Genomic DNA, 17,204 nt, shown 5'->3' on the forward strand with positions numbered 1-17,204 from the left:
ACACACACACACACACACACACACATAAACAATGCAACAGATCTCTGCACTCGTTAGCACAAATGAGAGTAGAAATTGCAATAATTTGCAATTTCTACTCTCTACTCAGCATCGTGACAGCTACAGTCTCCTTGTACTGATGGAATGCGAGGTAAACATCAACAATACATGATGTGAAAAGTGAATTATTAAAAAACAAAACAAAACTCAAGAGCCTATCATCAGTAATAACCCAGCAATAAAAAAATACCACATCTCTACTTCAAGAACTGATTTAACGCACGCCCTGTAGCCCAAGATGACCTCACACACTCTTTGGTGGAACAATCAGTATGGATTTTGTGACTGGCGGCTATGGCTGTGTGCACGCAAGGAACGACAAACACGTGTCACATTCACGTGTTATTTGCTGCCAGCCTCTGGTGGGGCTGGGGGAACAAATTTAGGCTCGGGGGGGTTTATTTTGGGGGTCTGGTGTGTTATTGTGGTATCAACCCCCCACCCCACATCTCCCCTGCCCTGCTTAGACTCAACTGTGGCGGCACTAGGTCAAAAGTCAGTCCTAATATTAGTTTACTTGTTACAAACTGGGTCTAATGGGTAACTGGTTACTGATATTCTCTGTCAACCTGCCAAATCACAAAGTACTAAATATTCCAATATCCCTCATCTTAAAACACAAAAATTAAAGCATTTCACACAACTTAGAGCTTTGAAGCTGAAACTATTTCCCAAAAAAAGATTTTCTCTTATTTTGTAATTAAGAAAACTGAGTTATGTGACAACAGTCGTAATTCAAAAATAAGGAGCACCAACAAATCCACTAAAAGTAATTCTGGGAGTAATATTAAATATAAAGACGTTTAGGAGGATTTAACTGGATTAATACTCCTAGTTCGCAGATCATGGTCACGGAGGTAAAGGTGTGGTTTTGCTGAGATGTGGCGTGCACGACTGAGTCAACTGCTGAATTGGCAGAAAAGAAGAAACCTTCGGCCCTCAGATTTCACCTCAGTTTACCAGCAGGGAGGGCAAAAACAGGCATGAGCAGTCGAGTTTGAATACACACAAACACAGCACAATAAGATCTACAGAAAGCGTGTGTGCAGTGAGAACTTGTGCAGAAAACTTGCTTATAACTTAAGAGACGTGCAGACGCACGGGAAGCCAGTGAGGGATTATCATTAGAGTCAGCTCCTCATTGTGACGTCAGGAATAACTAACGTCACATCTGTCCAAAACATCTGCCTCCTGCTCGGAAACATCAGTGAGAAAAGTTTGTTATTCATGAAGCGGAGCGCACACAATCATTCGACTGTTTGAGCAACTTTATCTGCTGATAAAACACTTGTCTGTGTTCAGTCAGCGACATATGTGTCGGTTCATCGTGCAATAAAATGTGCGTGACTTGCAGCAGAAACAGGAAGTCTGTTGGCTGGAACTTACCACAAACGCAACTTGCTTCCTCTTGAAAGCTGCTGGTTTTAATGCAAGCAAATACAAAATAATTGCATTTAAAAAAACACCAAACCACAACTTTAAAAACAATGCATTGGCATTGTCAAAGAAGTTGGTACTATGAAATCTAAGTTCCAATTACCAAAATTGTATAATCATTTGAATATTTATCAGCTGCTACACGCCAGCTCTCTGCTGCTGTTTTTTTAAAAAAAAAAGAAGTGAGATCTCATGCCAGAGTGCCTACTTTATCTGCAACAGCCTTCTCTGGGATATGTGTGTTTGTTTAAAAAATTATTATCTACAGTCTATTTTCCATGTTTCTTACTGTCGCAGTGACACTACAAGTGCAGATCTCTGAGCCAATCTCGCTGAGCAGCCTATCTGAACACTCCCTCTCATGAATACGAGTGCCAAGGAGATGCAGGATGCAGAGTTTAGGAACATACCCCAAGCACGAGTGTCTCCGACCGTGTCCAAAACCAGTCAGCCCTCCTTTCCTTGTCAATCGGAGGTCTTTGTTCATTGTCCCTTGAGCGCCTGACTCATATGAGACACTTTGGGCTGTAATGAAAATAAACTGCACATCTGATCTGAGCCTCTTACAACAGTTCTTCACAGTTTAGTTATTTTTCTCCCGTAAACCTCCGGGGGTATCTGGATCGGCTCCATGAGGTTTTGCCAAAAAACCAAAAAACATGAAGATTCCAGGTGAGAGGCAAAAAGAAAATGGAAAGGATCAGATAGAGAGCAGATCTGCCCAATCTTCTGTTCCTCGGGATGCGGGAAGAGAAATCGTGGAATGCTGCAGAGTTTCTGCGCCGAGGTTTCAGGCAAGCCCCAACAAGGCAGACAGGAGTGTGATATTCAATTAGTCTCCACAAGCAAGAAGCACACATGCAGCTGTTGTAACTGTAGACTCAACTGAATTGAAGGATTTTCCACAGTTGTCTGTCCATTCTCATTGATTTGTTGTTGTAAATACCCAAACTAATCCCAGACATGACACTGACAGCATTCCTGAAGGGGTTTTCAGTAGTACAACTCCAAAACAGAGAGAAAACAGGCGACCTGTAGAGAAGTCTGAAAATTTTGAAAGTAGTGTTTCTCTACTTCTCTGTCAGGCACTCACTCACTGTTCGCAGGAAAGGGGAAGGGTTGAGCCACTTCTGAGAGCAGTGACACTGCAGGGTAGCGTCAGTGAGGGTTTGACCTCTTCCTTTGGCAGTGCAAACACTGGAGGAATCCCCCGAGGTCGCTGTGGGAGCTGAGGACAGACCACCACGAGCTCCAATCTGTCTAGTACAGGATATCCAATGTCAAAATGTTCAAGTTACAAACTGGTCGCGTTTCGAGCCACACTTGCAGCTTTCCAAAGAAAAACCTCAAAGAGAGAAAATGCTCCCACATTTAGAGAGTTACAGGGCTGCACAACATTTCGGTGTGTCCCAACTTGTTAAAGGGAGATCTGACTCGACTGTGTGGCTGGCGGGTGTTTTTGTGTCTGGCAGAGCTAGCTTGACGCAGCCTTCGTTGACACGTGAGATCAACATGCTGCCTGACCCAATACCCTCCTTCTGTTGCCCTGCAGCTACATAATTATAGAGGTTATTGTTAGAGTTGGTGCTGGGCAGGGTGGCAACGGGGGCTGGGTGGGCCTGACAAAACACATGTTAGGATTTACGGCAAAAAAACTTGGATAAACTAACCATAGGGAGAAAGCCCTGAGTTTCAACTTGTGCAGTTACCTTCTTTTCTGAAAAAGAAAAGAAGGTAATGCGATGGCCCGGTCAGAACGCAAGCTGACTGAAATGCTGTGGCAGGACCTTAAAGATACCTGAGGCAAAGGTATAAAAAAGAGCAGGCCACAGTTCCTCCACAATGATCTGAGAGACTGATGGAGTCACATAAAAAATTCAAGTTATTGATCAGGGGAATTTGTTGCACATCTTGCATGCAGACTGCAGGATCCTTTTCATCATTTGCAGTCATTGTGAAACAGGCTAAAATTTTGAGCATCAGTTGTGTGTTTTCTGCCTAACTTATCAATGGCAGTGATAAATGATATAAATTGCACGCCAGTGTAAATATATAAGATATATGGATGCATAAGTCACACGTTCCTGGCTTTATTTCCACACTGCTAACAGCAGAGGGGACTGGCCTTTGAGAGCTGTCAGGGCAAAACCCATGCAGATACTGACATGCCAATTCACTTTCAGACTGACGGACACTTGTTGCACGGCAACAACCAAAGACACCACAACCACTTCCCTAGGCACTACATGAACTGCAAACTAAAATAGGGCGTTGTGCTGATAGATCATTTATCTTGTTGTTAGCGCATGTATGTAAAGAGGCTCATAAGTTAAAACAGATCAAATAAACCAAACAGGATGTAATGAAGACAAAGAAACAGTAAAAATGGTCTGGCTCATTTAAATCCTACTGAAAGGTACCTGACAGTGCATGGGCTTTATAATACTAATGAATATCTGTCCTTAATGCTATTTTTTTGCTGTTAAACATTTAAATAAGCAATAAAGGTCGTCTTCCTGATTGCCTGTGGGTTTATTTTTGTCATTACAACCACCCTGCTGTGACTCTTGTTATCCTTATTTCTTGTAACTATCCTTCCTTTAATCTGTCAAAAAAAATGATAAGGAAAAGGTTAGACAAATAATTAAACTCACCACTTCCTCCAAAGCATTTTAACTAGAAGGAATTGATTGAAATACTCTGAATTTTAAATGGCTTAAAGCTGCACTTTTGTCCTCATCCTTCTTTTGCAGTCTTGTTTGGGTTTTAGTTTCTGCTCGGTGTGGTTCATATTTTATTTATGCTGGCACTGAGACTCGCACACCTGACAGGGTGGGGTGGCGGGGAGGCTCACAGTTTAAAACAATAGGATGTTTAAACATTACACGGGCAGGCATCAAATGACATCAGTAAAATGTCACGACTGATGACGTAGGTACACGCAACGTGTTTACAGGTCGCTTCCTCTACATAGTCACAGGCAGGCTGCCAGGGAGGCAAACAGTCAGGGGGTTTGGAGAGAGAAGGGCTGCCGCGGGGGGGCAAAAGCACCCAGGTTTCATGTTTATCTGATAAAGACAGTTTAACTTTCGACTAAATGGTTCGTGACTGCGTGTGGGAGCTTTCTCTTCAGTATGACATCAGTTTGCAGCCTCTATAATTAAACTGATTGGTGAAATGTGTATTTATTGAGAGCACGATTATAATTTTTAGTACCATGACAACTTAAAGGTTAGTTGCTTTATATAATCTGGCATCTTAACGCTAACGTGGGATCATTACACAACATATTATCTTTGGCAAATTTATCTTTAACAATGGCATATTTTACAAATTTAAATATTTGTGTGTGAATTGCAGCTTTTTTTGATGCTATGTTTTAAACTCAAGCATAAGACAGCATTTATCACCATTGAATGAATTAAGAAAGGTGTGTATGGAATCTGTGGTCATGTCCAGGCAGCTCTGATGCCGTTTGTGTGCAAAATTGACAATAACAAGGGTGAAAATGAAAACCACAAGAAGAAACCACCAATATTGCTGCAAACAGCCTGCAGCCACATGAGGGTGGTGACGGCAGAGACAACCTTGTTAAGAAAGTCGTATAAAATGACCTTCCCCTGTTAAAACTCTGCTCATTTTCCAACACTGTGACTGCTCTACAAAAGAGATAAAAACATCAGTTATTTACTACATATAACTGATTTTAATGCTAAAAAACACTTCTACGCTTGTAAACTTGCATCTCCGTGACCCGAAAATAGTTTTTTCCTGGAGTGTTTACATACATGAGAGAAAAATGGGGGCTTTAGACTCCAGGGTAATTTTCACAGCTTTCTCAGAGTTTCCTCAATTGACCTACTGGTCACGATTACGTCCGTGGAAAATCTAAATACGTCACTACCCGGCACTGCTGCTATTATTTTTCTTAAACTACCATAGTGAGTTCTCTTTGGAAAAAAAATCAGCAAATGCCTTCATAGATCACTCTGTTATTTAAACAGCTTGATCCATCAAACTTTGAACATTTAGGCTCTGTCATAGCCTGAACAAGATTTACTCAGCTCCATCTTTTCTGACGTAAAAACAAAAAGCAGGACACAGGCTGCCTGTTTTCAGTCACAAGGACTGACAAAGTGACGATGCAGCATTAAGCGTCATCTTTGTGTTTACTGTGGTGAGCCACCCCGAATCCCTCCAGACTTTAGCTTTGTCTCTGCTACACAGAAACCCTGGTGGTATAGGAAACCTTTCTCATCTCTGGCTCCGCCAGGATTGCTGAACACCTTGGGCACGAAACAAAACCCTCTCTTTCATTGCCTTAACAATAAGGTCCTTTGAGATGACACCGGTCCCGACGTCAACAAAACTGTGATTTCCCACAGTTACCTTCTTATCAGACAATGAGGCTTTTTTGCTACTGCCAACCCATGACACATACCGTGATGACGTGAAAAAGCAGCCTCTGCAATGTTACCTCAGAGCTGCTGAACAAACACTGGGCCTATAGTTTATTAGAGTTCAGCAGAGTTCAGAGAAGATGACCTCTGAATCCCAACCTTCTGATTATCTTATCAACGTACAGCTGAAAGTTGTACCTATAAAGAACTTATACAACATGTCTCCTTCACCCATTCACCCCACTATGTCTTAGTGCTTTCTACCTAACAGCCACACTTCGATGAACACATCAGGAGCAACCCGGGCTTCAGTATCAGATTGAAGCGGCGAGGGATCGATTAGTAGACAACCTACTCTACCTCCTGAGCCACCCCTTACACACAGCTTTCCACATAAGCTAACAACAGTACTTAGATCCATGTCATTGACTCTACCTGGGTGTGTACGCCAAGGTGAAGCGGCGTTGCAGGGCAATGTTACGGTTCATGAGGAGCTTGCGGAACAGCAACGGCGAGTGGCGGGGGGAGTTCCGAGGAGAGTCACCGGGGGACATCCTGGGAGATTCATAAGGCGAGCCGGATGGTGACTGCGGCTTCAGCTTGATGGGTTGAGGACTGCTGAGTGGGAAGGAGCCAGCCTCCCCTGAGCTTTCCAATAGGGCTTCACTCATGCTGTCGTGTAGGAGTTTAACAAAATGTTCCTCTTACGCTGCTCTCTGGTGCGACCTTCTAACCCCTGACAGGGAGTCCAAGTCATCCATCTCAGCACAGCAGCATTTATCAAGTGAATTAGGTAAACGGCTCTCAAGCTCGTCTTGTGATGATGCAGCTCAGAGTCGGAGCCGCTCGTAGTTGGCTCTAAGTGCTTCACAGCCACTTTTGCGCTACGGCTTCATGGCTTTTCTCTACGGAGCCACCTAAAAGCCCTGTTGACGGACGTGGACACGAGTGCAGGAGTGTGCCCTCCCCTCGGCAGTAAGCTCTGTTTACATAGCACTGAGCTCTGCCTAAATATGGCCAGGCCTGAATTATAACGTTGTTAGCTCGTACCTCGGGTGAACTAGCTGCGTCCTGCACACACTTCACAGAGGAGTGAACCGTTTTACGTCGGCTTCCTTCCTCAACTCATCAGTACAGAAATATTAGACAGTGATTACAGCTCTGACTGTGTAGACACATGCCAGAGCTGTGCAGTGTCAAGAGGCCACAGTCTGGGTAGATTTTCACTATGATGGTCGCTGGGGTGGGGTAGTGGGGGTGGGTGGGGGCGACACTGTGTCTAAAAGCAGAGCCTGCTTGAGATAAAAGATAACGAGAATCCTGGAAATGTCACTTAAACTTTTACTGGTATCTTGACTGAGTAGCGTTTCCCACTGGGGCTGAGGGGTGATGGAAAAACAGAGATCAGCTCGAGTTTCATCTCTGACCCCCAGACAGCCAGTGACCCAACCCTCCGCTGCCCAAAACAAAACTGAACTGTACTGCTTGTGCCTAAACATTCCCCTCGATAAAGAGCATCCTGTAAATACATGCTGCATGTGCTTTAGTTGTGCTTAAGTTAATACTCGGCCCCAATCTATTAAACATCTAAATGACAGGTTCGCATTCAGGCAGTCAGGGATCGTTGCCATATTTATCACTGATCAGTACACGTCTAGAGTTACAGCCCACACATTAAAAAACAGATCAAGAAAAGGGAACTGCAAATTACATGAAGAATCTCAAACATTATTAGGAGCTTCACCCAGTAGTTAAACAGTTCAAATTAAGCAAAACTTTTGATTCTCTATTCAAATGTAAAGTATTCAGTGCTGTGCTGGTTCTGCACTGCAATCATCACAGATTGCTTGTCAATCAAACAGTGGACCCACAAAGTCTTTATGCAACACTATTAGTTTCTGGGGTTTTGTGGAAAGGGTTTTTCTTTCTTTCTTTTCATCTGTTTCATTATAAAAACACGAGACCTGCACAGATGGAGTGACTATGACAGCAAACCTTTGAGCTATTTAAGCTACAGTGCCACGAGGGCTGGAGTTAAAGTATGTGAGTAATACTTAAACCTACAGTTACTGTTTTTGTGACTGCACCATAATGCATCTAAATGGGATTAATACTTTCACAGAAAATCCAGCCACAATTATCCCCACTGCCATAATGTCTCTTTGCCTCTGCATCCATTTTAATGATGCATTAAAGTAAGGACGGAGAAGGGCTCTTGAGTTTGAGGGGCTGCCTGCCAAAGTACTGATTTAACTCAGGAGGGAGTGCAAGAGGTCACTGCTATGAGCTCATGAACAAAAACACTGCTGTTGTATGAAGTGCTGTTAAATGTGACCAGCAGATGGCGCCCACGCACAAACACAAGGACACAAATGCTCATGAATACACACACGCACAAACTCAGCATTATGAAATGTCAGTTTATTCTGCAAGGTTTTGAGCTGTAGCTACTGAGCTCTGGATCATTTATTTGCCATTTTCTTTAAAGCAACATAATGCAAACCCCAATTCACTTCGATCCTTTTAGCCCTGGAAATGGCCCACATCATTTGCCAACACAGTATACCGATACAGTTGTGACTAAGTGAAGGTTTGGCTGAAAGGTAATTTAAAAACCTGTAGACTGTGTGGGCCGACTCAGTCATACGGTTACCATTATGAGCCAATGGGGAGAAAAGACAAGGAGATGAATCCCGTGGCTTTTCTTTAAGTGACTAATGCCAGGATATGTGGAACTATTTATTAGACTGAGTCATATAACCATACTCCTCCCACCAGCAACACCAGATCAAACACATGCAAACACACGGCTGACAGCAGAAAACACACACACACACACACACACTGACATAGACATGCATGCACACGGACACATGAATTCATTTTAAAAACACACAAACAAACTGGGTTTCAGCACCTGAAAAGCCAGACAGCATGCATGCTGCTTTATCAATTAAGCTCCAGTATACATAAGTGCATCACATACCCAGTCAAGGATGTTTAATCATAAAAACGATGGAAACAACCTAACTACATAACCTAACTAGACAATTGCAGCAACTGCAGCTATGAGCTCGCAGCAACTCCTAAGGCTACTTACTGTATGTTTTTAATAAAAAGAGACTACTTTCTCATTAATCTGTTTTCTCAGCAGATATGCATGTAAGCAAAATCACATTTGTGGTGTGAAGACAGTGACAGATCCACGCTTTCACAGTTGGTGGAAATTTGGTTGTAAATACAAAGTCACAACAAGTCCAACGAGTATCTGTAAGAACCAAAACGGATTTGTTAGACACATAAAAAACAAACAAACAGTGATGCAGTGGTTAGTACTACTGCCTCACAGCAAGAAGGTTCTGGGTTCAAAACCATCTTCTTCCTATGTGTTTACATGTTCTCTAGCTTCACCCATCAGTCTATAACATACTTGTTAAGCTAACTGGTGATTTTAATTCAAAGCATGAATAGTGGTATTTTTGTCTGTGTTACCCCTGTGATGGACTAGCAGCCTATTCAGGGTTTACCCCACCTTTCATACCCTTGAGAGCTGGGATACGAGACGGGATTGTGTTAAAAAAGCAAGACTGTGACAACATGTGTGCAGTGGGTTGCTGGATTAACCCTTTAAGACCTACCATAGAACCAAGTCCACCAGAGCTTATCTTTATATTTTTACATGCTGTAGTGCCATTTTTGAGAGCATTTCAAGTTGTTATACATCAATACAACCGTTATAGCCCAAATATTAATAATATGTATGCATTAAGTCCACAATAACTACATAAATTTCCAAAAAGTGTAATAAACTCGTTTTTGTTTTGTTTTTTACATACATTTCTAGTTAGAGAAATTTCAGAAGTTTATCCCTCAAAACTGTAAATACAAAAAAGTTGTACAAAATAGTTTCCAACAACAGGAAATGTATTTTGAGCGTCTTCATAGTTTTATTTTTGAGATACACCAATTTTTATGTCCTGCAGGAAAAACAAAAATAAATATTATAATGCAATTTTGCAAAAAAACAAAACAAAACAAGTGCATAAAAATGAACTGTTTCCAGAAGTGCAATTTGAGTTCCAAGCATCCCAGAAACTATTCAGAAAAGCATGAAGTAAAACATGACTTTTAAAAACACCAGTATAGGCTTATAAGGCCCCGAAGGTAAAAAAAATTTCCGCGAAATGACGTCACTTCCGGTTTCGGGCAGGTAATGGCGGACATGCTATCGCATGTCCAACATAGGAAGTGTCCAACATAGGGAGTGTTATGAACAGCTGATCGGATCGGCAAAGCATGTTTCTGAAAAATTATGTTTTTGTTGCTGCAAGTGCTTTTTATGCAGTTTTTGCAAAGCCATATGTGGAAGGAAACCGTGACTTAGGACAAGCTGATGGCATAAGATGTAAGTACAACTCCTCCGGTTTCATATGCAAAAAAATTTATTGTGCTAGCTTACGTGGTTCCGGTTCTACAGGGATTTAAAAATAGTTATGCCGGCTTTAAGGGGTTAATGTGTTCAGCATAAAAGAAGAGATGTACAGTGAGACCTAAAATTGTCTCGTTGAGGCCAAGTTATGGCCAAGTCTCCATCACTCCACTTCCCTAAGTAATTGTGTGGCACCCTGAGTATTTTGAGCATTAAGAACAAGTCTCAGATGTGTTTGCATCATAACACAGAGCGAAAAGCTCATTTGCTCCCACCTGATGTGATGTTAGGGCGATATTTAGTTCCGCCAATAGGTGGCAGTGGCGGCTCAGCCAAACGGGTAACAGGCAAAATAATCCTTCACAAAAGTAACGCTAGTAACATTTGTGTGCTAGCTAAGTCATGTTCGCCTCCTGCATTAATCTCTGTAACCGTGTTGTTCCATCAGTAATGTAAAAGGAAACTGTTAGCTGGTTTCAGTTAAAGTCATAGGAAATAGACCAGCCAGTACATGTTATGTTGTCTATTGTTTACTGGTCATTTTCTCTGTGTGTTAAGGGCTGATTAATACAGGGCCATTACACGTAATGCTACAAAAGTAATGCAGGCCAGTTATTACAATGGAAGCCGCCAGTAACACTGAATTCCTTTGCTGTGTTTCAGCGCAATAAACCTTCATGTGCACCTGAATGAACCCTGTCGTCCTTCAGTGTGTAACAATTGCATTTTTTAGTTGGAAAGGTTAGTACCGACATTACTCATTATTGAAATGAAGAATTATTAAGTTAGATTAGCATAAAAGCACTGTCATAGTTCTTTTTTTAAAATTTCCTCAATTTAATCCAATGGGAGGTGAAGGAAACGTTTTATAAACACAGCTGAATCCCTGTTCACTCTGTAGGTTCACATGCTGACACAGTCTCTGTCTCTTAATACGACAATGTGCAAAAGTCTTGAGCCACCCCTCACTGCTCTATATTTTACAAGGAAACGGGTGCAGTGATTTATTGAAACATGCCAACATACATTGAAATACAGTACATAATGCAACAACCGAGTCTGCACAATTCTTACAAGCTTGAAAGTCAATATTTGGTATTGACTTTCTTATAATTGGCTTAGGTAGTTTTAACGAGAGTCAAAGCTCCTTCAAATGTTGGCTGCCTTTTGTTACGTTCTCTCTGTCAAGATCACACACTGCTTCAGTCTTTTCTGGATATCTTAATAACATGACTTTCAGACTGTTCGCCTGCTGCAGAGGCCTTACTTACTTAGGCCTGCCACTTCTTCACCTTCCTTCTTTCAGTTTCATCCCTGAGGTATGCTTGAATTACTCATAAGTCAGACTGTGCTGAGAATGAGCAAAAAAGCAGCAAATGCCCGAAGACCTTCAGAAAGTCTGGAGAACTATTGCTCAAGACTACACACACAACAAAAGAAAGAAGAAAGTCATGTTTCTTAGAAACAAAATATAAAGATATGCGGATGTGTAACAGTATTGTATGCACTTCAGTGTCCCTTTCTCCAGCATCGACATGTGACAGCAACAAAAAAAAACTTTATCCCATTACCAAATTCTAGCATAATTTATTTGATGGGTGTCAAATCCATCACTGTAGTTTTTATGTAGTTCTCAGTATTCAAATTATTCAACTTCTTTGCCTTAAAGGTTTTTCAAAGCGCATTAAGTGCAGATGAGTTTCTCGAGACGATTTCTTGTCTTTGTTTGTTTTTTCAAATAATGTGCGCCATCTTTTTTTCCTTCTGGGATAAAAAGGATGCATGCACCATTGAGTTGAGCACTTTGCAGTGATTCTGCTCAGATGGGTGGCACATGAAGCTCAAACTAAATAACAGTACTATGTGTGTAGGCAGCATTATGACAGATGATAGTTCATCAAGGTGACTGACAAGAGATGGAGCAGGAACTTGAGAAACTGAAAGGGATGAAGGCTGAATAAATAATACTTCACTCCATCAAGGAGAAAAGATTATTTTGTAACTGGTAATGAAGAATAACTTGATTTCAATGTCTCGCAGTTGCTAACACAAAGAAATTGAATTATTCAGCCTAACCATCAAATTCAGCCTTTTCACTGTGAAGATTTATCTACATAGTAACTATTCATGTTTTCTGCAGGGCAGAATTTCATCACTGGTTGGCATTTAAGAAATGAAGCACATCTGAACATTTATTAGTGAGCAAAAGCAAAGATAGGACACCTCGAAAAAGTGCAGGATAAAACGAAGCCATAAAAGCTGGAACACTGAATTATACATACTACAAACTGTGGCTGAAACACACATACAATAACTCCTCTCCTTGAATGCAAAAAACCCACAGTCTTTCACAGTATTTCCAAGTGAAAATGATAAACCTTCATAATATATTCATACATAAAGAAAAAAGGCAAGGTGAGGAGGAAAGAGTTGTGTTTCTACTCAGACGCTTAAAGAAATGAATGCCCACTGTAAAGACGATTAGATATTCGCTCTTTTCAAGTGGTGTTTGGCAGGCGTTCAGGTTAACACTTAAGTTAGTAACAGCAACAAGAATAACACTAATAATAAAGTGCAAAGAAATATTTTTAGTGGTCAGGGGGCATTATTGGTGATCTCACCAGTCTGTACTTACACAGTCATAAAAAAAACTAAACTTAAGTGTATTAAAATCTCAGTTCTGCACTTAAAAATTAAACATACTCAATGTGCATTGTGATAGCACACAGCAGTGTGCTAGGGCAGCCTGCCCTTTAAACAACGCTCTTGATGGCCCGTGTTGTAAAGAAGTGACCCACTTTGTGTGGTGAAAATCTTTATCGACGGTGAAGAGGATGCCAAGCTGCCACGGTATGAAGATGGGCTCAAGTTTCAGTGTAACACTTGTTGTCAAAGGAGCTTGCAAAGAAAAGCGTCTGGACTTCTTTAAGTTACTTGAAGACGTCTCACCTCTCATCCGAGAAGCTTCTTCAGTTCTAAGGTCAAATGGTGGAGAGTCCCAGATATAAACCTAGTGGGAGTAACCCCCCACAGAGGGACAAAAGGACCCCCTGATGATCCTCTAATCGCTTGAGCCAAGGTGTGAAACTGGGTGTGGGTCCCAATCAGCCAGAGTTTCGGGTGAGCTCATTGTGAAACCTGGCCCCACCTTATCATGCGAATTCCTGAGATCAGATGGCCCAGGATGTAAGTGGGTGTTAAGGCGTCTGGGAAGGGATCTCAAAACTGGATTATAGATGGCAGAGAGTTGGTGTCGTAAACCACCGCCTCTGTTCAAAGATGGTCGCTCACAGTGGACATAGATGGCTTCTTTCACTCCTCTTTCAAACCATCTGTCCTCTCTGTCCAAAATGTGAACATTGGCATCCTCGAAAGAGTGTCCTTTATCCTTAAGATGCAGATGGACTGCTGAGTCTTGTCCTGTGGAGGTGGCTCTTCTGTGTTGTGCCATGCGCTTGTGAAGTGGCTGTTTGGTTTCTCCAATGTAGAGGTCTGGGCATTCCTCGCGGCACTGTACAGCATACACCACATTGTTAAGTCTGTGTTTTGGCGTTTTGTCTTTCGGGTGAACCAGTTTTTGTCTGAGCGTGTTGCTGGGTCTGAAATGCACCGGGATGTCATGCTTGGAGAAAACTCTCCTGAGTTTTTCTGATACACCGGCTACATAGGGGATGACAATGTTGTTGCGTCTGTCCTTCTTATCCTCCCTCGCTGGTGTCTGATCTTCTTCAAAAATCTGTCAAAAATGTTTTAGTACGACTTAAGCTACAAAGCCGCACCGCTTCATAGATTGTCTGAGCATTATGGCTACCGTAGTCATGAGCCTCACGGAGTAATCCAGGGACGTGTCTCAAAATGCTACTTGTGTGTACTTGCGTTCTCGTGGACTTGTGATACATCAGCAGTCGGAGACCAAGTAGGGTTCTAATTCAAAGTACGCATCAAGCTCAGGTCCAAACGCCGCTTCAGGTCCCAAAGTCAAACGAACACTGCGGCATCACTGAGAGTTAATACTGTCTAAATTCTTTCATCTTTAATAAAATGATCTGTGTTGCTGCTTTACCAGGTGTAACAATTAAGTTTAATATCCAGGCATCCATGAAAACAGAATTTATTAAATTTAACAGAGTTAGAAGTTAGCAGGAAGTTAGCTCGCTAGTTTCCACCTAAACATGATATACCATGTTCTGACTGAGAGATTTCTGAAAAAATTCAAACATACAGCTCTGCTATCACTTCCAACATAAATGAAGACAGAAAATTAAAAAGCATTGACTTTTGTAGGGTTACTGAAGTTGGGCTAGCTGATATATAATGATGTGGTACATGATCGCTAGTGACACAGCTATGTTAGCATAACACAAACATAGTGAAGCTGGAGGATGAATGCGAACTTTTTTCCACTTGATAAAAGTTAACGTGAGGGTTCCTGATGGTTAGGGACAAATGCAATCGCATGGCAGGATGCTGTAAACAGACCAAACATCAGTCAGGAGAACAACTGAGATAATCCAGCCGTCGTTGGCTCTGGTTGTGTAATACAAATTACAGATCATCAGGCTGTGATTAGATCATAGAATTTCACATAATGATGAAACATCATCTTATGTTGCATTAAGTGTGTGTAATCACTGCTGTTTTTCCATAACAGCCCAGTGGTTTAGCAGTTTAATGTATTTTTATTGTGCTATAATCATCGGTGATATAATTCAATAAGAATTATATTGCCAGGAATATGCAGAGGCTCAGTCTGGAGAAATTTCTCTGGAAAAAGCTACAAGTTGAGATCAAAGCCAGCAACCTGTGTGAGAGAGACAATTGTCTCAGACCACGTTGTGACAATGTTTCAATTTAATCTTTAGGATTAATGGTTTCTCAGTTTATGCTTCTTAAGACTGCTGTTCATTCAAAATGACTCATTCATCATATTTTGTAGCCAGTGTTCAGTGCTGACAGGCAATTATGTTACTAAAGATTATAAAATACCAACAATAAATGCTTAATTTTAGGAAGCACTAATTAAACGATTATACTACTTTGAGTATTTCCTAATAATAGCTGACTGTCCTCTGAGGATCTTTTATGTAAAATTCAAACATACTGATCTTACAGTATTTATATTACAATACTTTACCAGGCAACATGAGACTTAGCCAACCCACAGAGTTAGCCAGAATAAAGCATCTGGTAAGAAGTTAATGACATTCATGACAACAAATGCAAATGCAGACAATATTATATATCGGAACAAGAAGTTGATCAGCACAAAATCACTCAATACAACTATACAACAATTTCAGTCAGGGCCACTATGATGATCGTAAGATTTATTTACACATTTTGGTGCTATGGCTCTGTACTGGGCAGGGCAAAAATTATATTTTCTGTCATCTTCATGATAACAGAAATTCAGCTTTACTCTTTTCCCGAAACTGTATTAAGCATCTTCTCTCAGTTGAACATCTCTGAAAGAGGTACACATAATGAACTGAGGTGCTGCACAGCCCCCTTTACCCAACACATTTTTCCTCACGTCAGATTTGCATAACAAAACAAATGTCAGTTACATCATTTTCCAGTGTGTGTTTACAAGTACACAAGATAACAGGACATAGATCTCTCTGCTTTTTCATTCATTGTAATGACTTTGATCATAGCTGCTTTGATCTTTTCACTGCTCATAAGGTGGCTGACTTTTGACTAGCTTAGCTTTAGCCACTTTTCCTTTGATACCTTCTTCTTACTGGGCTTCTTCAGCTGAGTGAGGGTGAAGCAAGTCTCATTAGGTTTGTTGTTCTGAGCGTCTTCCTGGTGGTTGCGCCACGGGTTACTTTGGCAAGCTTCCTCACTCACAGTGAAGAACTCGCTAACAACCACAGCCACAAGCTAAAAGTGTGCGTGCAACTATTTGATTGCACCACTGTGTGCATGTTGTGCACAGACTGGACTGACTGGTCAATTACCAGACTGGGCCATGCACGCTGGTAATCGCCCAATTCCAGTCTCTATCTTGATCAGTCAGTCTTGATCAATATATCTCTAATCTCTAGGTTTTCAACTGCTATCAGGTTGCAGACAATAAGAGCGCCAATCTGACACTGATGCAATTATGCTGATGTAATAAAACCAGAACATCAATGACATAGTAACGTATCCAGCTCACAATCCATCACAATTCACATATTTGTAATGTACGAAGTACAAAGAGGATTGTACAAGTTCTGTTGCCACTGGTTGGCTTCACTGCACAAACTAATGAGAATTAACATCCACTACAAAGTCAAGGAGGCTAGTTATATCCAGCACAAGTAAGTCATCTTTCACTAAAATTGGAGTAAGAAGAAAAGTGAAGAGTTACAGATGCCTTGCAATAACATAAGCTTCTCTGATCTACAGTATGCTGTAAATTTGAATGACAGTAATTCTTATATCATAATGTTCAACACCATGGTATGACTCTCACTTATGAAGGTGGCTACCTGTCTTTTCAAAGCACAACCTTGTTGTCAGCGGTTCAGCACTCCTTTTATGCGCCGGCACAAGGTTCAATAAATTCCATGAGTTCCTGAAAGTCGAGGCTATATAAAGCAAAATCACCAAAGCAACAAAACACAACAGTTCTACACCACATCGGGTTATTTCACACAAACAGTCAGAGCCTTTTTAGCATAGGATTTTCTCACTTTTGTACCAACCAGGTGACTGTGTTGATGACAGACTCAGTCATCGCATCCTTGATCACACGGCATCCCATCCAACTGTCTGTTAGGGTCTGCTGCATCTCCTAGGCAACCGGGAGCTCCTCAAAGGCAAGTGCTGTCTTGTTATTAAACATCTCGTCATCTAAGGCTTTACCTACGCTTGGCGACCTTGGACAC

General features: G+C 41.4%; 1 protein-coding gene across 5 annotated transcripts in view; it reads right to left on the bottom strand.

The window, feature by feature from the left end:
* Nucleotides 1–17,204, bottom strand: part of LOC120734801 (cAMP-specific 3',5'-cyclic phosphodiesterase 4D-like) — a 110,842-nt gene that overhangs the window by 47,366 nt on the left and 46,272 nt on the right. The window contains exon 1 of one of the 5 annotated variants that reach the window (XM_040033806.1): nucleotides 6,333–9,765. The exons of 3 other annotated variants lie outside the window; for them this stretch is intronic. In XM_040033806.1, coding sequence (XP_039889740.1) covers nucleotides 6,333–6,568 — 236 coding nt within the window. In that variant the 5' untranslated portion in view covers nucleotides 6,569–9,765. Of the gene's footprint in view, nucleotides 1–1,907; nucleotides 9,766–17,204 lie in introns of those variants that run through there. One more of the 5 variants, XM_040033829.1, reaches the window with a different exon arrangement.

This window comes from Simochromis diagramma, unplaced genomic scaffold (genome assembly GCF_900408965.1).
Source record: "Simochromis diagramma unplaced genomic scaffold, fSimDia1.1 OVJJ01000334.1, whole genome shotgun sequence".
NCBI classification, from domain to species: domain Eukaryota; kingdom Metazoa; phylum Chordata; class Actinopteri; order Cichliformes; family Cichlidae; genus Simochromis; species Simochromis diagramma.